Here is a 27,513-nt window from a genome sequence, read left to right on the forward strand (position 1 = left end):
TGATAAAAATGTAAGGCAGCTCCATCAGCTGGAGAGAAAGAGAGCAATGTGTCAGGTGAAGGCTGGAGGAGCTCTTGAAACTTGCCTGACAACATCCCCCGGATGTGTTCTGACATGGTGCATGTTTCCACTTATGCAGCCTGATCATCAGGTAATGCTGAACCTGTTGTCTGAGTCACAGACCCCGGACTTGCACCAACAACGCGTCGTGAGAATGTCTGAAGAACCAGGTGCTGAGTTGGGCCACTTAGCTCCTCATGTTCCATTTGCTTGTCAATTAAACCTTGGCTGAGCCACATCTCAATTTGACATCCCACCGGGGATACAGTCCCAGACTTTCACTCCCATTTTAATTACTGGGGCCCAGGGTTATTAAGTTCACTTTAAAATTAGTCCAAGTGCATTCAGAATGAAGTCTTTGCTGTACCTTGTGCTCTCCTGTTTTTTTTTGAAAACATCCAATATTAGAAACATCATGGCCAGAGAAAACCAATTCTAAGGTGTGCCTGCAGCCTTACTGATGGACTTCAGGTTTCAGAAGCCTGACAGAACCCATATTGACAGTTATTGTGAGAAGCAAGGTGGATTACGTTATTGGAGCAAAGCTCATTATTAGGACAATGGGTCCCAGTGCTGAAGCACTTCACAAGGGAAATGTGCCTCATTAGAGAGAACTAGGCTGGTGTAATTATGTCTCCAAATCCCGCCTGAATGGTTAGACAAGATCTCGACTGCTTTTCACAGGAACAGTACATTAGCTAAGTTATAAGCTTACAAGTGCAGACATTTCACGTCAAGCTCCATCTTCGCCTATGTTTTTTTAAAATATACACCGTTAAATAGGCTCGGCCTTACTGTGGGGCTGCTGTGCATCAGAATCAGATTTATCATCACTGACACATGGCGTGAAGTTTGTTGCTTTGCGGCAGCACTACAGTGCAAAGACATAAAATTACAAAAATAAATCAATAGTGCAGAACAAAAGGAATAACGAGGTGGTGTTTATGGACCGTTCATGCGGCTTGCTATTAGTGAGAGTTAATGATGAAGGCAACACAGCAAATGATTAATTTCAAGATTACCGCCTCCTCCTGAGCAAAGTTAAGAGACGAAAGTGTTCAACAAGAGGACGTCTCTCCTGACACCAGTAGCTAGGTGAAGGAGAATGAATGCATTTAAAATCTGTGGTTAGTTCTTTAGCCCTTGAGTAATGATTCACCAACATCTGGCTGAAGAAATTCCTTCTCATCTCAATTTTAAAGGGACATCTCTTTACTGAGGCTGTGCCCTCGGATCCTAGACTCTGCCACTGATGGAAACATCCTCTCCACGTCCACTCTATCCAGGCCTTTCAGTATTCAATGAGATCCCTCCTCATCCTTTTGAGCTCTAATCCAGTACAGGCCCAGAGACATCAAACGCTCCTCATACGTTAAGCCTTTTACTCCCGGAATCATTCTTGTGAACCTCCTCTGGACCTTCTCCAGGGCCAGCACATCCTTTGCAAAGTGAAGATCCAACGTCCTTTTGAGAATCGTGGGTGGACTGGTTCTGCTGACCATATAGGCTGCTCATTCCAAATTGCAACTCAGTGAATGCAAAATTCCCTTCGCACACAGGCATTTTTTCTGAGAGTTGCTGGCTTCTTTTGCCAAATTCTGTTCCACTGTTCTCTTCAGGGACGAGGTAAAGAACGTAGACAGCTTCCAACACCAAACCAATTCAACTACTTTATTCACATCATAGATTCTGTATCACATTTACATACTCTACAGAAAAATAGTATCTCCACATACATCTCTGATATTTATATTCATTATCTCAGCATCACAGACAACAAATAGTGCAATTAATGCTTCTACAATGATTTGATACACATTCTATACTCTATAATCATAAAGTGTGATTGAAAAATGTTTTTATAACAAGTGATTGTTGTGAGGTCCCAAAACTACAGTTTAAGGTTCAGCCGTTGGACGTGGCTAACACAAACCGATTAAAAAAAAAGTGCAAGAGTGATACAGTAGTGATACAGCACAGTCACACTTTGTTTCGAGAAGACAACAGGTGAGTTCCATCCCCACCATCAGTACGGGATCTGGTTCTGGTAGTACTGGATCCAGTCATACGTTTTACTCCTGAGAAGTAATGACATAGTTTGATTATTTCAAGCAAAGTGCTTCTTATTTTCAACATGAATCTCCACAGAATCCCCCTGACTTCTCTCAGGACTTTTTACCTGCACCAACAAACTATCTGCTGGAGGAGCTCAGCCGGTCGAGCAGCACCTGTGGGTGGGGGGAAGAAAATGTCGATGTTTCGGGTTGAGACCCTGTCAGGACTGGGCCACATTCGACCCGCTGAGTTCCTCCAGCAGATGGTTTGTTGCTCCACATTCCAACGTCTGCAGTATCTTTACCTGCTCCAGCCTGGAAGGTGAGTGGGCTTGAGGTGACTTATATTCATTCACTCACTCACTGGTTATGGGCACCACTGGCAAGGGCAGCATTTATTGCCCATCCTGAATTGAATAGGGATTAAGAGGACAGTGAACAGTCAGTCCCATTTCTGTAGTCGAGGGTCACGCAAAGGCCACACTGAGTTAGGGTGACAGATTTCCTTCTATCGAGGACATGAAAGAACTAAATGGATTATTATAACAATCTGGTAGCTTTACAGTCATCATTAACAAGACCAACTTTTGTAAATTTATTTAATTCTTCCATTCCAAAATTTTAATTTAATTAATCAAATTTTATTGTCCCAACTGCTGTGGTGGGATTTGAACTGATGTTTCCAGATCATTAGGTTTAGGCTTAAAGTTTGGGTTAGTCTGAATTGTTATTCCAATTTAACCACTATGCTACCAAATCCTCATTCTCCCTCCCCCTATGTTCCAGAGGGAAGCTGTGACACATTCTGAGACACCATGATCTTGAAGTTTTGAAGGAACTTCTCCCACATGTTGTGAATCCACCCCCATCGGATTAAACGTAGCTTCACAAGAGGAAGGGGAAACCAGCAAGCAGAAGAGAGTAAATCACCAACCTGTTGCTTAGGAAGCAGTTCTGTATGACCTTGATGATGAAGTTTGCTGCCTCTCTCTCACTCACATTGGGGTTGAATCTTTGTCTGAAACACACCAGATGTGTTAATAAAAATCTGAAAACTTGACTCTAGGCACCTGAAGAGCTGTCATTTCAAATTACACCAAAACATTAAATCTTAATAGATTTAATGCAAGATTATTTGAATTCAGTAGGATTTACAGTACATTAACACTAAAAGCATTTTCTACAAGAATGGGGAACTCCCAAGATACCTGCAAGTTCCAAAAACTGAAACGTTTAAAAGATTTGAGCCCATCAAAAGTCTACACTCTTACTTAAGAAGTTTGATGGTCTGGCCTCGGAAACAGGGAAGTCCAGTATCCAACATGAGCGTAACCAGTGACACCACTGCATCCATGTAAGGCCTGAAGAGGAGGAACATTAACAATCACCAGAGGCTCCAAATAGTTCACAACGTTAGCAACAAGCGAGAACAAAATCAACCAAGTTCTGTGACAGAGTTCTACAGTTTTTTTTCTAATTAATTTTGTTTGCAGCACCGATAACTAAATTGAACCCAGGGTCACTGGGACTAAGACTGTTCACTTTTATTGATAGGTCACTTTCCACTCCAATCTTGTCTCCTTATCAGAATGTGCTGGTCTCCCATTGAGCACACAGAACACACAACAGGGCAGTTTGCCCATTTGATCTGTTCTAGCGTTTATGTTCCACATTCCTCAAGTGGAACATGAGCACTTTCAATATATAGCTGTATACCTTTCTCTCTCAGGTGTTTATCCAAATTCCCCTTAACCAACTACACTGGTTGCCTTAAGTACCTCACATAGAGTTCCACACACCCTTAGTAAAGAAGTTTCTTCTGATTTATTTAATAACCATCACACATTTAGAATCCCTAGTTTTGGACTTCTATCACAAGTGGAAAACCTTGTCTATTTTTCTATGACCCAAACCGGTTTTAAACAAAACTGAACCGAAGTTTGCAAGGTTTCTCACCTGACCGCCAAGTATCCCTTAACACACATCTCCATGAACCACTTAAAGGGCGTGGCCTCCATCTTTCCTCCCATGATCATCACCATTTCGTCGGTGAGCTTGATGTCAGGCTCCCAGCCAAGATTGCCGCCCGGTGAACTTTCAAACATGAAACCGAAATCTGCAACGCACGTGGGTTGGTTTCGTCAGGAGTCCAAGAAGGACAGTAGATTTTGTTAGCTATTCAGTATCTGAGAAGTATTCAAATCCTACACTGGTCTTCTGTATTACAAAGTAAGGTGCAGCTAATTCTGTAAGGGCAGAGCATGTTCGCCTGACGTAAACTATACCTTTTCCATCACCAACTGTACACCCCCACACCGATCAACGGAGGTAATGTCATTTCATGTACAAGCAGAAGAGGAGTTTAACCAGGAGTTTCATTGGCTGCTTTCTCAGGGTTGGGAAAGACACAAAGTAAGTGCAAGTTTTTTTTCCCCACTCTGTTAGGGATTCCTAGGCTTGAATCGGGACAGGTTTACCTCACAAACATTATTAATGAGGCAATGGCTTGGAATATTTGGCTCGTGAACAGACTACCTGTGGCATGGAGTCTGTTCTAACACTCCAGCATCAGTTTTGCCAACCCTTGCCCCAAAGTGCCAACATCCCACCTCTGGGGCTCTCTCTACTCTCTACAAAGTGACAGACGTCGGGCAGTAGTGGGCTTCAGCCCTTATTAGGTGTTGCGCCATACCAAGGATTCTCTGCCCTCCTAGCCACAGCAAGTCTGTGCTTCATTAGGTGCTAGTGTGACTCTTCAGTGACCAACTAATACACGATTGTGACCAGGAGAGAATTTTGTAATTTTATGACTTAATCACTTGCTAGGACCAGAGGTTAATGCCTTTCCAGAGGTCTGGATACACTTTTACAGCAATGAGAATTAATAAGCAAAATGCCAATGTTACAGTTCCAGTGAAAGCATACTATACTTCTACAAATAGCTGCAGTCTAGGTATTATTGGTCCCTTGATATTCTGTAATTACTTATCTAAATGTAATGCAAATTTAAGACAACAGCACATAATCATTTAACATGGATTATGCATGAAATAAAATGTATTTCTTTAATAAATTTGAGTTCTATCTTCTGTAGTGATTGGAGTGACCAGAGCAAAATCCTTGCAGAGATGAAGCCTTACAGTAATAGAATACAGCACAGTACAGGCCCTTCAGCCCACGATGTTTGGCACCTTTCATCATGTCATGTGCATTCCCTCTGTGCTAAACCAGATTCATTCAGAACAGGTTTTATTGGATATGGTAGGTTACGACACCAGACTAAAGGCCTGAACTAATGGCCTGGAGGCAAGTGTTCGAATCCTACCAATGGAATTCGACAATTTAAATCGAGTTAAGTAAAAAGTCTAGAAACTAGCAACAATAATGGCAACTATGAAACTACTGCATTGTTTTTAAAAAAACAATGTCCTCGAGGGAAGGAAGTCTGCCTTTGTTACCACACCTACAGCAAAATGGCTGACTCTTAACTTCCCTCTAAAATGGTTCAGTAAACATAATTAAGGCCAAGCAAAAAAATTCTGGGCTCATCACGGCCACATTCTGAGAATAAAATCACAATGATTCCACCCTATCAAATAAAATCTTAACATCTGCCAATAAGCCACTTCACAAAACTTACACAAATAGAAAACAACAATTCTGAATCTGCTTACTGCATGGAAGAGTTTTTACCTGGTGTCACTTCTGGCCCTTTTGTCAATCATCCTTGTTATAAACTCTGGTTCTTGACCCCTCCTCTCATTCACTCTCATCTTTTCATTTAATCCTATCAACATAACCTTCTGTTCCTTTCTCCCTTGTGTTTATGCACACTTCCATGGTCTCTCCCTCCCTCCCAAGTTCCACCTTCTGAACTCTTTACTGCATTGTATGAGTAAGGCTCCTAATTTTGGTTTTCCCTGCATGTACAAACATCTTTTCTAAGCCTACACCATCAAGGACTCCCATATTTCTCAAAACAAAACCATTCTCACCCATGGAAAGACATCCAGTCTGTTCAATCTTTCCCAATGGGTGTAAACTCTCAGCCATGTTATCATCCTGCGTCTTTTTGTTTAAGAACATGGGGACCAGAGATGTGCATGGTTCTCCAAGTGTTTACAAACCAAGGTCATGTGTGTTTAATTCAGCTTTAGTCACACCAGTGATGACAAAGGAATAAGAAAATGCTTCTTTATTGCATTCCCTATGCAGCATTCTTAAAATGCAAGCCAAAAATAAACAATAATCTGAGGTCAACAAGTGATGAACATCAAATCCCTAACGATCATCAACTTAGTCTTGATGTGCCAAGACTCGATGACCCCTGGACTCCAACGATTGATTATATAAACTGTGGTTGGATCCCCCTAGAACTTTGATAAAATGATACCTCAACCTTCAGAGTTGTTAATATGTTAAGAGGAATTGATAGGATAGACAAGAAAAAGCTATTCCTACTGGTTGTGGTATGTGGGACTAGGGACATCATCTAAAAATTAGAGCCAAGACTTTCAGGTGTGAAGTCAGGAAAAACTTCTGCATTGAAGTTTGAGAGAGATTTGGAACTCTTCATAAATAGAAATTGTTAATTTTAAAATGGGTAGATTTTTGACCACTAACAGTATTAAGGGATGTGTGGGAAGGATGGGCAGGTGATTACATCACAGATCAGCCAGGATCTCAGGGGGAACCAGTTCAAGGGGGTATTGGCCTCTTCCTGTTCCTATCCAAACCATGAAGAGATGTGCAATTGGGTCTTTTCTAATGACCAGAAGGCTCGGGTATCAGAGGATCACAGAAAGGTGATAGCATGGGAGGTGGCTGTTCAGCCCATCAAGTCTATACAACAACATTCCTGCTAGTTCCACTTCCCCACCCTCTCCCCAAACCCCTGGAACTTTCTTTACTTTCAAGTGCTTATCCAGTTCCATTTTGAACACCATGAATCTGCCTCCTCTATCCCACCCTGACAACACATTCCAGATCCTAAAAATGTTTCTGCCCAGGTCACTTTCAGCTCTTTAGACATCACCTTCACTCTTTGTTCTCTAGTGCTTGACCTTCTGCCAATTTGGCTCCATCTAGTCTATCGAGACACTTCTTGATTTCGGCTACCTGTATCAGATTCTCTTGCAACTGTTCCATGGAGAACAAGCTCAACTTCTCCAGTTCTCTCTCCTCTCACACTCCAGACCTCTGCAGAGGCATTAGCTGTAGCTTGTATTATCTCTAGCAAATTACCGCCACCCGGAACATTTGATTTTAAATATTATGAGCAGTAAATGGGTGAAAAAAAATGCCTTTAAAAATGGACTTGGAAAGACTGAAGACAGTGATGGATGCTAAACGCCAACAATGGCTACTGGAGGTACAACCAGCTCTGGGAACCCATTGAAACGAACTGGGTCAGTTTTCGACACTGAGGAGACTTTGTGCTGTTCTTACAGGATGAGCACTGACCTATGTGGATTAGATGACCTTTCCTGTCCAGCATGATGTTCCCATTGTGTCGGTCTTTGATTTGCAGCAGGAAGAGGAGGAGGCTGTATGCAGCCATACTGCGGATAAAATTATACCGTGCCTTTGAGAAAGACAGAAGGGGTTAAAGCTGTGAAATAGATTATTGAAGAATGTGCAAAAACAGCATGTTTTTTTTTAGTCAAACAAACCCCTCCTTATTTTCACTTAAAAATTCACTCCGACTGCAGTGTGATAAACACATCTGCTCATAGATCGTAGAACTGTGCAGCACAGGAACAGGCCCTTCGGCCCACAATGTTGTGCCGAACTGATTAAACACCTAACTAAACTAATCCCTTCTGCCTACACAACGTCCATATCCCTCCATTCTCTGCGCATTCATGTGCCTACCTAAGAGCAACTTAAATGCCTCTATTGTATCTGCCTCCACCACCACCTTTGGCAGTGCATTCCAGGCACCCACCACTGTGTAAAAAAAAACTTGCCTTGCACATCTCCTTTGCTTCCCCCACCTCACCTTAAATGCTTGCCCTCTGGTCTTATACATTTTGACCCTGGGAGAAAGATACCAGCTCTCTACTCTATGCCTCTCAATGTTATAAATTCTATCAGGTCTCCCCCCAGAGAAAACAACCCAAGTTTGTCCAACCTCTCCTACTCATTGGCTGTAATCACCACTAATTATCTGCTTGGCTCTTGAGTAAATCTTCTGAGCAGAGAGACATACATTTGCTCCTTTTACACAGACTAGTAACACACTATTAAGTTATCAAACATATTGATAGCTTATAGAATACATAGCTAGTACTTTGCATGGACCAGTCACGGGGATGATTATTAGGAGTTAGAAAACATCTTGACTACGTATAGAATGCATGACTAAATTACAATCGGCATTACTATCTGGCAGCAGAATTTCATCTGCTCAACAATGACCATCATCCCTCCTAGAGAAAAGAATGTGTCCATATAATTACACTAGAAATAAGTTTCACTTAACATTCAATGGAGCTTTCAAAATATAGCCAAAGTTATTTTCTATGCCTGGCTTTTCAAATTAACTCTACCAATTTATATTGCAAAAGGTAAATTGCTGCAGCTGCTGGAAATCTGAAAAACAGAAAACGTTGGAAATACTCAGCAAATCAGTCAGCATCTATGGAGGGAGAAACAGTTAACATTTCCGCCAATTTCTATACCTAAATTTGCCAGTGATAGTTTAACACAAGAAAAATTATCAAAATAAGCATGAAATTAGAAGTCATGGCACCAAAAATTTTTACTCTCTCTTCAACTCCATTCATTTTTAGATAATGCAGCTTTCATAATATTAGGCAAAGCTGCTGATTTCCAAATTATAAGAAACCCTATGCACAGCAATGATACTATGTCCCTATGTGATAGCTTTCAGGGATAGATCAAATGAGCCCTGTAATATTTTCATTGTATGTACAGCTCAGAAACTGGCCATTTTGCCAGATGGCCCATGTTAGTGTTTGTGCTCTACATAAAGCTTCATGTCAGCCTTTCAGCATGACCTTCTATTCCTTTCTCCATCAAGTACTTGTTCAGCTTCCTCAGAGAGAAAATTTCATTGTATTGAATTAGTACCAGTTAAGCACTTGATGCCGACACACATCCTCAGACGTGGTGGACTGAATGGTCTACTTCTGTTCCATAACCTTCACCTTCAGATCTCAATAGTTCAGTAGTAAACACTTTGGCTTTAGAAAGATGTGTTCCCTACTCCAAACATTCTTTGGTTGAAGGAGTTTCTCCCAGATTCCTTATTAGTTCTGATGAAGGATCTTTGACCTGAAACATTAACTGTGTTTCTCTTTTCACAGATGCTGTCTGACCTGCTGAGTGTTTCTAGCATTTTATTTTTTTATTTCATATTTCCAACATCTGTGGATTTTTTTGATTTAAACTTAAGATCCTCAAACACGGACTTTCCTCACAAATAGAAACATCATCTTTAATGTTAATCATACTCAAGATAACGTTAAAGACCTCTGTTTGGTCACAGTCAATCTTTTCTTTTCTAGAACAATGAACACTTTCTTCTTTGCAATGATCTGTAATACCACCAGACTCAAGGACAGCTTCTATCCCATGGTGATAAGACTATTGAACGGTTCCCTTATACGATGAGATGGGACTCTTGACCTCACAATCTACCTTGTTATGACCTTGCACCTTATTGTCTACCTGCAATGCACTTCCCTGTAGCCATGACACTTTACCCTGTACTATCTCAATGCACTCTGTACTAACTCAATGTATCTGCACTGTGTAATGAATTGACCTGTACGATCGGTATGCAAGACAAGTTTTTCACTGTACCTCTGTACAAGTGACAATAATAAACCAATACCAGTTAGATGTACTTAAATAGAAGCTTTGACTTTACCTTCTGGAATGCCAGTGTTGATTCATCTCCATACTGGTTCCTGAAGTAATCGTACATTCCAAAGTCAGTCTGCCTGCCCAGTTGATCCCGTGACTTGCAGTCAGGGATACATTCAATGACTCCACACTGGAAAATTAACCACATGATAATAAACCTTGTCACGTTTCAATTCTGCCAACAACAAATATCTATGAGAACCTTGATCCTGTACTGTATTTATTTTGTTAAGTAAACTAATAATAGTCACAATGTTAAACACTAAGTATTTGTTTAGCTCTCTCACAGGTTATGGGCATCACTAGCAAAGCCATCCTTAACCACCCTTGAGACGGTGATGGTGAGCCACATTCCTGAGCTTGTAGTACATGCGGTGAAGGTGCTCCCACTGTGCTGAGAGAATTTTGACCCAGTGGCAAAATAAATGAAGGAACAGTGACTTAATTTTTAGGTCAGGATGGTGTGTAATCACCACCCTGGGCTGGTGTTATGAGTGGACAATCTCATTGGCCAGCCTAATTACATCAAGGCCAAATCACATTGCCCAAGACAAGATTTACTACTGATTCAATATTGCACATTGATAAAAATTAGTCATGGAGATCACACGAATTGTAGCCTTTTACCACGTACAATACATTGCAGTGCAGCCCAATAAACAAGTCAGCACTTAACTCATTTCCTAAAAGCAGAAAATCTTGAAGGACAAGTGTACATACTAATAGAGTCATAACTGCTTTTAGCAATTTATGCTAAACTTAAAGGAAGAACATCGCTCCTACAGGCTACTATTGTTTCATTGTTTTGTGTCTCCATATACAGTATATGATAGTCTGACATACAAATAAAGAACAGGTGTTTTAAGTAGCTATTACTGACTTTTGTGTACATAACTGGATCTTACTACATTTATCGCTTATAATCACAGAAGGTAAATTTGATTTTTCAGTAAAATTCCATCATACCCCTGGAGCTGTTGCCACTACTCTGTAGGGAAAGACAAACAGGTCCAAACCCACTAGTTGAATGATGTTCTTGAAAAGACCAATGATCTGTAATGCCAACATATCCTGTGGAGATACATAAAGTGAGGGCACTTAGAAAACCAGACATCACTGTATATCCAGCTAACTTTCTTACAAAAGCATTTCAGGTACAATGAGCATAAAAACCCAAGTGACTTAAATTGTACAAGAAAAATTTAATCTATATTTACACTATACAGTTGATATTGAAATGTAAACTGATGAAAGCAATACTCCATGGAAATTTAACAAAAATAAATTTTAAACTTCGCTGCCATGTGAAAAAGTGGAGCATAAACTAACCTCAGTGTATAATTACGATTTTTTATTCATCAGAACACATCTTGTGGGGCTTGTATGATCACTGAACCTTCATCCCCTTCAAGCTGAACAACATACCAGGGCCCCCATCTACAGTTCAATGGAGTTGTCCTGTCTCCTTGCAAGAACATTTTGCTTTGGTGCAGGACCAACTCATTCTCAGAAGGGTTTAAAATGGGAGATTGTGTATCTAGCTCTAACACAATCCCCCACACTATTATTGTTTCAGTGATTTCCACAAAGTTGTACAAAAAGTCTTTATTGGCTCTGCCATTCCAAAACTTAACACAGGAGATGAAATCTACTATTATAAATTAAAGCAGAATTTAAATCTAACTACAGAACAAGATTGAACGAATGAGCTTGGATTTGTGTTCGACCTTGCATTGAACTCAGGACAAACAGAAAGACTGACGTGTTTTGAGGTGTATCACTGTTACTTAGACAAATGAAGCAGCCAAGTTGCGGTCTGCAAGGTCCCACAAACGTCAATATGAATGACCATTTACTCTCTTTTTAATGGTGTTGGTTGAGGAAAGGGTAATGGTCAGGATATTGGGAGAAATACCCATTTAGTTAACAAATAATTTCCAGGAGATATTTATTGTTAATGTGGACAGGCAAAAAATACAAAAATGCCAGGAATACGCAGTCAAGTCACTATCTTCCCAAGTAACTTGGTTACTGAGGCCATTGTCATACATAATTTTTTGCTTCAAAAGCAGCAAAATCTCAGTAGGTCTCAAGATCATCCTTGATTTCCTTCATTCCACCTCTGAGAGGGTGATGTCTTCAATTATTTTGTTCCTTGGTTCTGGATTTGCCTCCCGTACCTCTTCCCTTTCCTATGGTCCTTTAAGTTTCTCCTTAAAACTTGTCCTTTGGGCCAAGGTTTTGGACTAATGCCCCAATGCTACATGTGATTTGGTGCTGAATTTGGACAATAGTTTCTTGTAGAAGACTGTAGGCACTAAGTTGTTATTTAGCATAGCTTTCACCCAGACAAGTTTAAGCAGATGCCATCGAATGTTCGCTATGACCACTTTGATCACTCAGCTCTAAAATGGACTTGTTTTTTGTTCTAATTGTGTTCTTTCTTAAAAAAATTGTGTTTAATTTATGTTTTTCTTGGGAATGCTGTTTATATGATGCCAATTGCCTGTGAAGCTGCTGCAAGCAAATTTTTCATTGCACCTGTGCAGACATGTACTTGTGCATATGACAATAAACTCAACATTGACTTTGGAAAAACAATTGGCTTAATTGCTTCAAATCTGTAAAGTTGACAATGATAATTTGTCTACTGCGATACAATTACAGAACCAAACACAGGGCGAATGGGGTTACCTGTCTGCAGTCATCGCCGACTTTAAAAATTGCAGCTTGCCAATAAATTCTTTCACTGTTTTCTTTCTCAGAACAATCATCAGAGCCTTCAGAACAGGAACGAAGACCTGGAAGCCATATTCCTGCATGTTATTCTTCAACATATTGACATTCTTCAATGTAATAACATGTTGCTTCAAGATTTAGGCTTACCTATTATTAGGTTTGTAACATATGATTAAAATATGGAAATGATGCACAGTATTGTTTAAAAATTAAGAACAATAGGCACTATTTGATTCTGTATTCAAATTGGAAAGTGCTTGGAAGGTGGTGATCCTTGGTTCCCTCTAGTAATGGTTATCCTGCTACCTCATCCAGTCAGTCAGTCCCTAGGACAAGTGTCCGCAGGCTCATCAACTGTGAAGTGCGACATGGTCAAACCAACAGAAAAAGAGAAAAAGCCGGGAACATTCAGCATCTGTGGAGAGTGAAATAGTTAACGTCTCTGACTCGAAACACTAGCTCTGTTTCTCTCTCCACAGATGCTGCCTGCCCTGCCGAGTGTTTCCAGCATTTCTTTTTTATTTCGGACCCCCAGATCTGCACTTTTTTTTTGTGATTTTCATGGACAAGCTATCCTGTACGTGGGCAAAGTTTACACACAAGTTCTCTCAAGAAGAGGTTTAATTCACTTACTCCTGTTTCTCTTTTCTAGCCCACAGATACTGCATCCCAACCGTAGTGCCCAAAGCTAGAACCTAACCAAAGAAACCAGCAATTTAGCTGCAAATGCTAAATTACCCTTTCCACACATAGTGATGTATATAAAAAGACCTCCACGGCATCTTTGAGGATGCATCAGGTGTACACAATATTAGCATCCCATCTGATTCCAAATTTCCAATCATGTTATGTCCCATCGCCACTTCCAAGACATCCCGTCTCCAACCCTGGCTCAGCTCACCTGCTGCCAAAATCCTGCACCATCCTTGTTAGTCCTCCGGACACGACCATCCCAATATCTGACCACCCGCCCATCTTTCACCCTCTGCAGATCTGAGCTCCTCCAAAACTCTGCTGCCTGTATCTTAGCTTGCACCGAGCCCCAATCACCCATCAATACCCAACGCTCACTCAACTACCTCGCCAGGGATAATTGAAACTCATAAAATGGCTGATGGTGGGAATTTGAAGTAAAGACAGAAATGCTGAAGATCTGAGTGTCTCCAGTATTTTCTGCTTTGACCTTGCCCGTTGATATGGCAATGGCTTAGTTCTAAAATTTTCATCCTCAGGGAACAGTGCTGGGACCTCTGCTGCTTGTGACACATATTTTCATTCAAAGCATTTACGTGGGGTGATTAGCAAGCCTGGAGACAACACAAAAATTGGCAGAGTAGTGGATAGTGAGGAAGGTTGCCAAAGGATACAGCAGGACATAAGATCAGTTGGAAATATGGGTAGAGAAATGGCAGATGTTGTTTAATCCAGACAAGAGCGAGGTGATGCGCTTCGGGAGGTCAAAAGCGAGAGGAACGTATACAGTAAATGGCAATGATGTACAGAGGGATCTTGGGGTGCAAGTCCATAGCTCCCTGAAAGAGTGGATAGGGTGGAAAAAAAGGCATATAGTTTTCATCACTGGGGCATTGAGTAAAAAAAGTTGGTAAGTCACGTTGCAGCTGTATAAAACTTTGATTAGGCCACATTTGGAGTATTGTGTGCAGTTTTGGTTGCTGGAAGATGTTTGGGGAGAGTGCAGAAACGACTCACCAGAGCATAACGGCAGGCTGGACAAACTTGGATTATTTTCTCTGGAGAGTTGGAGGCTGAGGGGTGACCTAATCGAAGTGTGTAAAATTATGAGAGGCACAGATAGGGTAGACAGTCAAGAGTCTTTTTCCCCAGGGTAGAAATGTCAAATACTAGAGACATAGCTTTAAGGTGAGAGGGGGAAAGTTTAAAGGAGAGTTACAAGGGAATTTTTTTTTTAAAAACACAAAGTTGTAGGTGCCTGTAATGTGGTGCCAGGGGAGGTGGTGGAAGCAGATATGATAGCAACGTTCAAGCAGCATTTAAAGAGGCACATGACCAGGCAGGGAATGGAGGGATATAGACCATGTGCAGGCAGATCGGATTCGTTTAACTTGGCCTCATGGTTGGCACACATATTGCAGCCGCCAAAGGCCTGTTCCTGTGCTGTACTGTTCTAGGTTCTATTTTTAAATCCCCTAGGACCTTACGTTCTGTATATTTTCTCCCTTCAGCCTTACACCTGATGCTAAGCAAATGGTCAGTGTTAAAGTCACTGTCTTTGCAATCACATCTTCTCCATATTTCGTTCATCCATCATGATATGAACCGATCCAAGACAGGCAGCCTTACTTACAGTTGTCTCAACCTCGAGCTCTGGAAATGTTCAATAGAACTTTCTTGCCCTCTCTCTCTTCCTTAAACATTCCCCTTAAAACCCACCTCAAGGTTTGATCCCCTGAACCACCTCCAGACGTTTCCCTGTTTAAAAGCTCTTCCATGAATTCAGATGTTTGTTTGACCTGAAGCGCATCGTCGTTCCATCTCTGCTAGTTGTGCCTTCAGCTGTCGAGACCCTGAGCTCTGAAATTCTCTTCTCAAGCCCTCTTGCCTCTCGGTGAAACTTACTTCTTTGATCAAGCTTTTCAGTCACCTAGCCTCTTATCTCCTTGTGTGGCCTGGGGTCACATTTTGTCTGATTAAGATCCTATCTTGGAAGCTTTTATTTAATTAATAATGCCATATAAAACACAGCTTTGCACCTGTTCTAACAAGATCAATGAGGAATTATGTTTACTGCATGACAGGTAACACTATTGCAGCCTTTTTTCTCCCTATTTACATCTTGTGCGAAAACAAGAAAATCTTACTTTTATGTAATTAATTTAATGTGGAAAATGTTTCACACCACTTTGGAGTGGGCGGGGATCAAAACGTCAGGACCTGCCTGAAGAAACAAGGGGTGTGACTGAATTCTTGTCAAAAAAAAATAGCTCCGAACATTGCAAACCTTCAAGATAAGTTGGTCCCAATTCGTTGCCTTTTCAGAAAATCATACAGCACAGAGAGGGGCCCTATCGTCCATGCCAACCGTGATGCCCAACAATGCTTATCCTATTTGCCTGCATTAGGCCTGTATCCCTCTACGCCTTGTCTATCCAAGTACCTGTCCAAATGCCATTTAAACATTGTAATTGTATCTGCCTCCACCACCTCCTCTGGCAGATTGTTCCAGATATTCTCCACTCTGTGTGAAAATGTACTCCTTAGATCCCCTTTAAATTTCTCCCCTCTCACCTTAAACCTGTGCCCTAAATGCTGTTGGTGGTTCTGGGGTGAACCACCAGTTGACAGCATTGCATCGGCCAGATTCCCGTAAGTACAGAATGCACCGGAGCTCAGATGCTGCCCACCTCACCACCTGCTCTATCACTGGACTCAGCACTGAAAGCAGGAGCAGAGCTCGGTCTCACTTGTTGATCTGGATGGAACAGGTAAGTAGATGAGACACAAGGGACTGCAGGTGCTGGAATCTGGAACAGCAAACAAACTGCTGGAGGAACTCAGCAGGTCAGGCAGCATCCGTGGAGGCAGAGGGATGATCGACAATTCGAGTTAAGATCCTGCATCAGGACTGAGAGTGTAAAGGGGAGATAGCTGGTATATAGAAGTGAGATGGAGGGGTGAGACAGAAGCTGGTAGGTGATAGGTGGAAACTGGTTGCATCAGAGCCTGGTATGGAAGCTCCAATGCGCAGGATCAAAAGAGGCTGCAGAAGGTTGTAGACTCAGCCGGTTCCATCAGGGGCACAACCCTCCCCGCCATCGAGGACATCTTCAAGAGACGGTGCCTCAAGAAGGCGGCGGATTCCATCACTAAGGACCCTCACCATCCGGGACATGCCCTCTTCTTGTTACTACCATCAGGGAGGAGGTACAGGAGCCTGAAGACCCACACTCAATGATTCAGGAACAGCTTCTTCCCCTCCGCCATCAGATTTCTGAACAGTTCATGAACACTACCTCGTTATTCCTTTTAGCACTATTTATTTATTTTTCTAACTTACAGTAATTTTTAAGTCTTGCACTGTACTGATGTTGTTAAACAACAAATTTCACAACATATGTCAGTGTCAATAAACCCTGAGATGGAAGGGGGGTGGGGGGGGGGGGGTCAGACTGGTATGTGATAGGTAGAAACAAGGGGGGAGGGTGGGGGCTAAGATTAGGCAGATGGAAGCAGGTGGAGGTAGAGGCTGGTAGGCGATAAGTGGAACAGTAAGGGAGGGATGATGGGCAGGTGGTACCAGCTGGGGGAAGGGAAATGTGAACCATGGGGGAAGACACCCTGGTGATAGGTATGTGGGGGATGGGCAGATATAAAACAAGGTGGGGGAGGGGGTAATGAGGGGAGGAGGGATGAAAACGGTGAACAGAGGGAGGGAGAACCTGGGTGGACTGGTGGGAGTGGGAGAGGAACACACGGGATGTGGGTAACCTGAAACTGGATCAAACATGATCTGGGCCATTATCCTGTAAACCAAAAACACTGTCCCACATTGAGAACCTACAGTTCTATCAGAACTGTAAAGTTCGAATTGAAGTCAATGCAGGTCAGATTCACTTAACCTTCTGAATGATTTTAATACAAAGTCAGTATCAGGCAGAGGTAAAATTTGAGAATTATCTATGCACTTCAAAAATCTCCTGAAATCACATTTGCTGCTGTACCATTCAACAAAGGTAATGCATTTCAATGATTACAGCATGCACCGTTAACACTGCAATGCAGTACTTAGGGAATGCTCAATATCAAAGTCACTATCTTTCAAATCATATCCTAAACTTCAGCATTATCCTGCTTCAGATTTCTTTCAAAGGATGCAAAGGGATGTCTCCTGGCCAACATTTACTTCAAACTGATGCCTCAAAAAGCATAAAATGCAGTCTGTCATCTTATCATTGGAAGGATCTCAAAATGAATGGCTTTTTTACTGCACTCCAAAGCCGTTCATTACAACAGACATGCTTGGCGTGATTTCTACAAAATGCAAAATTTTAAGGAAATGTAAAGAAAGCTGGAAGGAATAACTAAACTTCTTGTTATTCCAGTCACAGATTCCTGCATGTTAGGTATAATATCACAGCTAAAGGAATGCCAGACTTGAAATTAACTACTGATTGCTGGATAAAAGCACCCCAAGTGACTTGCACATTCATCATTCTACCTCTTGGGGAAATGCACAGTTCGAGATAGACTGAGAACTGGATATATATGGAAACAACAATGGGGGACTTCAGCTCTGAATGGAGCAGTGTGATCAATTGGCAAATGCATCGTTACTTTTTGCTCTTGTCTAGTACCACAGTGGGTATGGTTCACATGGGACTAATACCAATCTTAAATAAATATATCCACTGGAGTTGCACAGAGGTTTCAAAAAGATATTGATATTAAAACCTTTTAAGAGATGAATTGTGCAGTTATGAACAAAATCTGTTTATACAGTAGAAGTTTCATTCAGACAAAATGAATACAATGGGCCAAATGGCCTCTATGTGATATAGCACGTTATGAAACTATTTCCAAGCCATCAGATTTCCAGTCTGGTTGATCTATAGGGAATTCAGAGACACCCAGACCGAGTATCAAACAGCTTAAGCAACCAATCAGATTGAAAAGTGTTCACAAACAGCAAACCAGAAAAGGAGAAAGCATGGCTTATACTTAATGTCTTTCTTTAAACTGAGAGTGAAATAAGGATTGATGCATTCAAAGAGGTTGATGATGATGAAATATCAAAGTTTACCAAGTAACATTATATTTTAAAACTTTTCAAGTTGTTTAGAGTTTGTAAAAAAAAATGGAACGATGGGAATAACACTCCATAGCTATAAAATTTGTTTCTCGGGGCCAAATGATCTGCAGCGATTATTACTTAGAATGATGTTTAAAAACTCATTTGCACCTTTTTTGTTGAAAAGACTGAACACTTACAGATAGAATATATGCAAAAAGTTGAAATTCATGTCAAATTATCAATTATACGGAGAGAGCAACCGCAAAGACGGCATTAACAGGAAGTAATAATATTATAGCAAGTAGAGTGTGCAGGTTTATATGTAATGAAACTTTTAATGACAGTTGGACCTGATAGAGGTCATGGTCTTCAAGTCGGTCAGCTCCATTTTACACACATTTCCACACACGGCAGATTACAACCAATGTGAGCTGACCTTAGCTACATAAGCCAGGCCTTGAAAGGTACAATTTGAAATTCTTCACCAAATTTATTGAAGCAGGAACACAGAAAATGAACATCACAATGGTTGACTCTTACCTGCCCGATGAAATAGTCTGATTTAAGAGCAATGAAGAGTATGCCCTTGCCAGTGATCCCATGAATTAAAAAAAAGAGCAATTTGTTTTTCTGTACTGGCCCTGCCCACTACATCTCCTGATTATCAAGAGTGGGAAGCTGGAACTGATTTAAGTAAGAGATCGTTCTTTTAAGTAGATTTTGCGAGTTACACATGCAACATATTGACTGACCTTCCCTTTCTAGTTCAGCTACTCCACATCGCTTTACTTTAAACTTTGCCAAGTAGGGAGCTTTTGCTGCACTGTGAATAAAACAAAAGCACAAGCATGTGTAATGTTTGTACAATGCTGCTTAACAGCACACAAAACACCATACTGCAAGAACAAACACACCCGGACGTTTTATACCACCACTCTGTATGGAAATGACAAAATACTAAAGAGTAATTGAAATATTACCTATTCAACACCAAACAATTCATTACAAATGAATAAAAGGGATGGATGACTGGAGCTGCAAATGTAAAGACAATTGTTACCTTTGCATAGGAGTTCCTGACTTGTAGTCAATATCCAAGACAATAGCTTCTGGGTTACTGGGAAGGTAACAGCCTGAAAGCAAGAGAACACAAAGAAATAACTGAATTCTTTAATTATCATTTGCCAGTATAGGAGAAATAAATTAGAATCATACTTTAGATTTCTGTTGCAAAGATTTCCAAACTACAACAGTCCAACTTTAAAGACGGGGACAAATAAAATGAGTATTAGTAGGAACTCAAGTGGGAAGCTGGAGATAACATGAGGAGGCTCTCTCTCTTACCAGGTTGGACTTTAACCTCAGACAAGGCCTTCAGACAAGCTTTTTTCCTCTCTTCTCCTTTAGGATATGGCCTAAAGATAAGAGACAATCACTGTAAGAGTCAATGTTTCCTGTATTTCTGCTGCGCTTAACTGCACTCTCACAGAACTTATCATCACCCATCCACAGTCAGATATGTGAGAGGGACAGAGAGGGGATTCTGGAGTTTATGATACAGGCAGCTGAAGGGAAGGCCATATTGGTGCAGTGAGTATAATAGAGGATTTGAAAGATTTATCATGGGCTTTAATCAATAGAAGCACAGAGTTTCAAAGCAGGGAAGTTATGCTGCACCTTGATGAAACCCTGATCAATACAGGAGTGTTGTGCTTAATCCTGGGTCACCAGATGATGGGAAGGATGTGAAGGCACTGAAGAGGGTCGAGAGGAGACTCACAAGAATTGTTCCTGGAATGAGGCACTACAGTTGCAAGGTTAGATCAGAGAGGCTGGAATTATTTCCTTTGCAAAACAGAAAGCTGAGGGGAGACTTGATAGAAGTACATAAAATGCGGAGAGGTCTGGATAGTCAATGGTGGGATGCTATTACCTTTTGGTGGAAGGATTGAGGATTGGAAGTCAAGGGGTCAAAATACTGGGAAAGAGATTTAAGACTGACATGAGGAAAAACTTTTTTTTAAAATGCAGTATGTGATGGAATCTGTAACAATATGTCTTCAGACATGGTGGAAGCAGGTTCCATTGTGACCTTCAAGAGAGAACTGGGTAAATATGTAGGAGAGAAAGCATTGACAAGGCTGTGGATAAAGGACCAGTGGTTGGAACTTGTTGTTCAGGTAGAGAGCCACGATGGGCTGAATGGCCTCCTCCTGTGCTTTAACTATTCAAAGAAAACATTCGTGAACATGCTTTCAAAGCGAATGACATGGTTCTTCCCACGTACATCATTCACAACAAAATCTTTTAACAAATGTATTGGATTAAGTAGAGATGGGCTTTCAGACAGGGTTGAGTGGATTGGTTTTTAAGCTTCACTTAACCTGATAAAATTTAAGATTGCTGTAAAAAAAAATCAAATCTTTGACAAAAGGGTTTCACTTTTATGTCCTTCATAACAGGGTGTCCCTGCAAAATGAATTCCTCTCTCAGCTTTCTTTGTCCAGTGCAAATGGTCTTTAAAAGAATCCTTATCCTCTGACTGATTCAAAGTAGATGAAACACCCTCATGTGCACTCTTTGGAATGAAAGACCTCTGTTAACTGGTGTGGGTAATACAACATGAATTGCATCCATTTCAAACACTGATTGAAAGATTTAGAGAGGACACCCATCCTACTTGATGATGGCAGAAACATTCGTGATCTTGCTGAAGAAGTCATACTCTCGTTGATAGAAGTCCTTAGCTGGGCCAGACAGTGACACGGTGATCTCCTCTATCAGCTGCTCCAGTAAGTCACCAATATCAGCTGTCAACACACACAGAAAACTGTTATAGTAAAACTCTTAACTAGACCAGCAGGTATTGAATGCTACTGTAATAACACCTCACTTTTATTTCCCCACACAGTAAAATAATTAATTTTCCAGTGAGAAAGGGAGTGGGAAGTAAATAAGTGCTCTGGACCTTGGCTCTGGCCACAAATCTAACACTCCTGATACCGACTACAGACCCAGCCCCAGTTGCACAGCCCGCTCGCACTCCAAACTAACAAGTGAGCCAGATGATGAATCACCAGGATCTCCGAAGAACTGGATATCGGAGTTTCATGAAGACATCTGTCCATTCAGGAATCAAATGCTGTTTGTCTCAGTGTGCAGCTGGATTAGGATTAAAGCAATTTGCCAGCTATGTAATAGGCAGGTAACTATTTCCTCCAGTTCTTAAACTGTTGTCATAATTCTTTGTTTTTTGATCTCTCCTCTTATGTGGATCTGTTGGCATTGGAAAGGCAGATAGGGCAGCCAGCCAACATATTTTCACAGTTTGATGTCAAACACCATTCATCAATTTGCTTATGGACAGTGACAGTAGCCTGTAGGGTATCCGCCCTTTAATCTTCATACACTTTTAGAGGCTGTGTTTTGGCTGCATTTATTACCCCACCCAGCCACACTCTGGAAAGCTTTTGTGCATGGAGTCTTGTTTTGCAGGTCCACCCATTAGATTGTGCCACCATAATCACACCCCTACTGAGGGAATCAAACACTTGAAGATATTAGAGACATTTTCTGCAGACTGAGATACTTCACATTACCTTCCTCCTTTGTACCAAATTTGGTTGAGTTCAGTAACTCTTGAAATTTAGCATGTAAATCCTATGAGATTCTATAAGCACATTAGAAGCAAAAGGGTAACTAGGGAGAGAATTAGTCCCCTTAAGGATCAGTGTGGTTGTCTATGTGTGGAGCCATGGGAGATGGATGAGGTCTTAAATAAATTCATCTGTATTTACCATGGAGAGGTCATGGAAGCTGGGGAAGAGAACAGGGTTGTCCTAAGACATATAGATATTACAAAAGAGGTGGTGTTGGTGGTCTTGAGGCACATAAAAGTGGATAAACCCCCAGGACCTGACCAAGAATATCCTAGGACATTGTGGGAAGCAAAGGAAGAAATTTCAGGGGCCCCGGCAGAGATTTTTGTATCTTCCTTAGCCATGGGAGATACTGGAAGACTGGAGGGGGGGCTAATATTGTGCCTTTATTTAAGAAGGACTGCAAGGGCAAGCCAGCGAGCTACAGGCCTGTGAGCCTTACATCAATGGTGGGAAAGTTATTGGAAGCAATTTTGAAAGCATCTATCTGCATTTGGAAAGGCAAGGACCTATTAGGGATAGGCAGCATTGTTTTGTGCATGGGAAATTGTGTCTCAAAAATTTGATTAAGTCTTTTTTTTTTGAAGACATAACCAAGAGGATTGACAAGGCAGGACTGTAGACGTCGTCTACGTGGACTTCAGCAAGGCCCCGCACGATAGACTGAAGGTGAGATCACAGAGGATCCAGGCTGAGCTAGCCAACTGGATACAAAATTAGCCGGATGGAAGGAGTCTGAGGGTGGTAGTGGAAGGTTGTTTTTCTGGATTGGAGGCCTGTGACCAGCGGTGTGCCACAGGGATCAATGCTGGGTCCCCTGTTGTTTGTCTTGTATAAAATCTATTTGGATGAGAATGCAGAAAACATAGTTAGAAAGTTTGTGGATTACACCAAAATAGGTAGTGTGGTGGAGAGTGAAAAAGATGGTCTAAGGTTACAACGGGATCTCGATCAACTGGGAATCTGAGCAAAGAAAGGCAGATGAAATTTAATTCAGACAAGTGCAAAGTGATGGATATTGGGAAGTTAAACCAGGGCAGAACATACACAATGTATGACAGGGCCCTGGGGAGTGATGTAGAACAGCAAGACCTAGGGGTGCAAGTACATAGTTCCCTGAAAATGGTAGACAAGGGTATTGAAGGTGTATGAGATGCTTGCCTTCACCGGATGGGGCACTGAGTTGGGACATCACATTACAGCTGTGTAGAACCTTGGTGAGACGGCACTTGGAGTATTGCATGCAGTTCTGGTCGCCATGCTATAGGAATGATGTGATTAAGGTACAGAAAAGCTTCACAAGGATGTTGCCGGGACTGGAGGGCTTGAGTGACAAGGAGAGACTGGGACTGCAAAGGAGGCTTATAGGAGTTTATAAAATCATGAGGGGCAAAGATAAGGAGGGTGGCCATAGACTTTTTACCAGTGTAGATGAGTCTAAAACTAGAGGGCATATAGGTTTAAGGTGAGAGGGGAAAGATTTAAAGGGGACCGCTGAGATGCAAGTTCTTCCACACAGAGGGTGGTGGATACATAGAACGAGCTGCCTGAAAAAGTGGCAGATGTGGGTACAATTACAACATTTAAAAGACATTTAGGTGAGTACATGGGTAGGAAAGGTTGAGAGGGATATGGGCCAAATGCAGGCAAATGGGTCTAGCACAAGATGACACCTTGGTTATTATGGACAAGTTGGGCCGAAGGGCCTGTTTCTGTGCTGTATAACTCTGTGACTCTAAATTTAAAAAAAGCTAATTTTCTCTCTGCTTCCAACTTACTAATGAGTACAGGCTTTCTACTCAACACTTTTTATTTAAATGTTCTCTTGGTACGTGGTGGTCCTGCCAAGGTCAGAACCCCAGTTTGCTGAAAGTGGGGTGGGGAGCTGCTTTCTTGAAGAATATGGTGAAGTGCTCCCACCGTGCTGCTTCCTTTAAGAAATTCCAGAATTTTGACCCAGTGAAGATGAAAATTGTCAATTCACCCACCCACCCCATTTTAAGTCTAGTTGTCATGATTTGGAGGGCATCCTTCAGACGGTGTCCCCATCCCCATTGCTTTCATGTTTCCCAGTGATAAAAATAGAGGGTTTAGGAAGTGCAGTCGAAGCAGCTTTGGGGAGTCACTACAGTGCATTTTGTAGTCGGTATACACTGCAGACATGGTGTGTTGATGGTGGATAATGCGCCAGTCAAGTGGCCTGCCGTGTCTTGGATGGTGTTGGGCTCGAGCTTAGTTGGAGCTGCAGGCATCTGGACATATAGAAGTATTCCATCACACTCATGGCTTATGCTTTGTAGCTAGTGGAAAGGCTTTGAGAAGTGAGGAGGCAAATGAACCTCTGAAGAATACCCAACTCTAACCAATCTTTGTAGGCACAGTATTTGTATGACAGCGCCAGTTCTCCTGGTCATTAGTTACCCTTGGACAGCACCTTCCAAACCCAGGACTTCTACCAGCTAGAAGGGCAAGGGCAGCAAAATCATGGGAACACCCAACACCTGGAAGTTGCCCTCCAAGCCACACACCATCCTGACTTGGAAATATATCGCCGTTCCTTCGCCTTCGCTGGGTCAAAATCCTGCAACTCTCTCCCTAACAGAATTGTGGGTTTACCTATACCTCAAGGACTGCAGCAGTTCAAGGCGGCAGCTCACCACCATCTCCTTAAGGACAGCTAGGGATGGGCAATTTAATGTTGGCTCAGCCTGCAAAGTCCACATCCCTTGAATGAATACAACCTTCAGAATGTCGATGGAAAGGAATTTAATGAACAAGGCCAGAATTACTTGCTAGTGATAGATTTAAAAAAAATGTTCTTGTCAACATCACAATAAGGCAAGGAATGTATCAATGGCTACACAACTATTGCTCTTTATACAGTACAAAAGGCTAAATACTTACGGTCTTTATGACTGCCTTCTTCATCAGTGAATATATTGGTTTTCATGTTCCAAATAAATTGATGACCTAAAAGCTGTGACTTGGCAGCTGCGCACAAGATGTACTCCCTTACGTAGCCCATCTAGAATATTTTGTAAGGAACACCAATGAATGAGATTAACAAATGAAAATGAAGCTCTATAGAATGGATGGCATTTGTTATTCTCAACAACTGGAGAGTTTAAATTCAAATAATTACAATAAACTATGGAAAGAAAAGCTAGTATCAATAATGGTAACCATGCAAAATACCATCTGGATCACTAATGCCCTGACATGGACTGGCCTGATACATGATTGAAGACTCATGGCAAAGTAGCTGACTCTTCAAAAATGCCCAGCAAGTCACCGTGAGTTGGCAATCAGGGATGGATAATAAGTGCTGGCCTAATCAGTGTTGTTCACAGCCTGTGAACAAATATACACCTGCAAACCTATACTTGCAGCAGAGACAATCATAGTCTTTGAAAAAATATTATAAAACTGAAGATCAATGTTCAATGAATAGCACCATTATGATCAATTCACGCAAGGGCTTCAAAAGTAACCCTGCACCAGAATTCTCTCCCACTATTGGCAAGGCTCCTATCCTTCTACAGGACCCCAGCAGGCCAGTCTCCATCTCAATATAAACAGATTTTGCAGTGCAAGAATGCAAATAAAAATTGTGTCTCGAACCAGAGGATGAAGGTGAAGGGTCACTTTCTACAAAAGAACCAAAAGGAAAATCTCTTTCCTTCAATGACTAGTCATGACCTGGAGCTCACTACCTGAAATGTTAATGGAAGTCAATTCAATCATGCCTTTCAAAGAGGAACTCAATAAATACTTAAAGGAAAAGAACAACTACAGGGTAAGGGAGAAAGGCAAGGGTGTAATTGGGCGGTGCGGGCTCATTGAACCGGAAGGGCCTGTTACCGTGCTGTATAAATAAAGTTTTAAAAAGCTGGGCAATGGAGGTGGTAAGGACTTTGATGCTGTAACGATTCTGTGATCCTACGTTTTGTAATATGTCTGCCTAGGATTTGAGGGGACTTATCACACTGATAACTATCTAAGGGTTTGGTAAAAGTACTAAATATTTAAAGGGAGGAATTGAAAAGAATGGATATCTTAGCTGATTCACACAGTTAGTGGCTTCCAGTTGACAGGATGCTGTCCTTTCTGATTAAATGCCTAAATGCCATGGTTAATTATGAGCAACACCCAAGTTTCCTGTAGAAAAGACATTAAAATCAATGACTGCATAGAGTATCAATTCACCAGGTTGTGAATCGATAATATGGGAAACCTATAAAAAGTGTTTTATTTTCAACGGAGAGAAGCGACTGGGACTTAATGAACATTTTAACAGTTATACGTAATTTTAGTGAGTGAACAGGAAAGATTCATTCTTGTTCCTGGGGAGTCAGTGACCAAAAGCCATCCACTTAGAAAAGTCAACATAGCAGTGAGGATATTTGTTGGACCACAAAATGTTTTTGCTGTTGGGGCTGGTTGAGGAAACAACTATTACATTGTACAAGCCTGAAATACACATTAAGAGACAATTAAGAGCCAGTTCATCGGTTACTTTCGCTTTAGACTGTTCCAGAGAAGGGTGGACCAGGCGGCTTGTTTCTGCAGGATAAACCTTAAATTAGCACGGCATTCAGAATTCATCTAAAGGCAATATTTGATTTTCCAATGCACAGATTTTAGGATTCTGCTGAATACTCTGCCTGCATTTTAAATAGTGACTGCAATTCCAGGTAACATTGCAAGTACCTTGAGTCGAGTAGTTTCAGAGAGATACAGTAAAGTATAATGTAAATTCAGGGCTGTTTTCTTCCCCCGAGGCAGAAGCACAATGCTTGCTCTCATTACTTTGATTCCTGTGGTTCTTCAGCAGTTTTGGTTTGAGTCCAATATACAAACTATAAACTTCTTTCTGTGGAAATGTGTGGCCCCTCCCCATAGATTGCCTCTCCAAAGGAAAGTCTAAATCTATAGATCAGTAACATGACACGCAAAACCTTGAGACCCTGCAGGATCATTAAAGACATAAGAGTCTGATCACTGTGACTATGGAGTCAATTCTTCTGGACATTCGCCCACCTGGCAGCCATGGAAACTACGATAAAATATAGGAGCAGAATTAGGCCATTCAGCCCATCGAGTCTGCTCTGCCAGCCAATCATAGAGTCATACAGCACAGATACAGGCCCTCCAGCCCAACTAGTCCATGCCAACCAAGATAGTCCTATTTGCCAGCGTTGGGCCCATAACCTGCTAAACTTTTCCAATCCATGTACCTGTCCAACTGACTTTTAGAAGTTGTTATTGTACCTGCCTCACCCACTTCCTCTGGCAACTCATTCCACATGGATACAACCCTTTGGGTAAAAAAAAGTCG

At 41.5% G+C, this 27,513-nt stretch overlaps 1 protein-coding gene across 1 annotated transcript in view; it reads right to left on the reverse strand.

The window, feature by feature from the left end:
* Nucleotides 1-1,331: 1,331 nt before the first annotated feature.
* Nucleotides 1,332-27,513, reverse strand: part of pi4kab (phosphatidylinositol 4-kinase, catalytic, alpha b) — a 130,487-nt gene continuing 104,305 nt past the window's right edge. The window contains exons 43-55 of the mRNA XM_052031728.1: nucleotides 25,080-25,200; nucleotides 21,197-21,326; nucleotides 19,861-19,931; nucleotides 19,577-19,649; nucleotides 19,269-19,339; nucleotides 12,702-12,808; nucleotides 10,974-11,078; nucleotides 10,012-10,137; nucleotides 7,578-7,698; nucleotides 4,071-4,230; nucleotides 3,386-3,475; nucleotides 3,049-3,132; nucleotides 1,332-2,138 (exon numbers count right to left, since the gene is read on the reverse strand). Of these exons, the coding sequence (XP_051887688.1) occupies nucleotides 2,087-2,138; nucleotides 3,049-3,132; nucleotides 3,386-3,475; nucleotides 4,071-4,230; nucleotides 7,578-7,698; nucleotides 10,012-10,137; nucleotides 10,974-11,078; nucleotides 12,702-12,808; nucleotides 19,269-19,339; nucleotides 19,577-19,649; nucleotides 19,861-19,931; nucleotides 21,197-21,326; nucleotides 25,080-25,200 (1,311 nt within the window). The 3' untranslated portion in view covers nucleotides 1,332-2,086. The remainder of the gene's footprint in view (nucleotides 2,139-3,048; nucleotides 3,133-3,385; nucleotides 3,476-4,070; nucleotides 4,231-7,577; nucleotides 7,699-10,011; nucleotides 10,138-10,973; nucleotides 11,079-12,701; nucleotides 12,809-19,268; nucleotides 19,340-19,576; nucleotides 19,650-19,860; nucleotides 19,932-21,196; nucleotides 21,327-25,079; nucleotides 25,201-27,513) is intronic.

The sequence above is a fragment of the Pristis pectinata genome, chromosome 17, assembly GCF_009764475.1.
Source record: "Pristis pectinata isolate sPriPec2 chromosome 17, sPriPec2.1.pri, whole genome shotgun sequence".
Classification (NCBI taxonomy): domain Eukaryota; kingdom Metazoa; phylum Chordata; class Chondrichthyes; order Rhinopristiformes; family Pristidae; genus Pristis; species Pristis pectinata.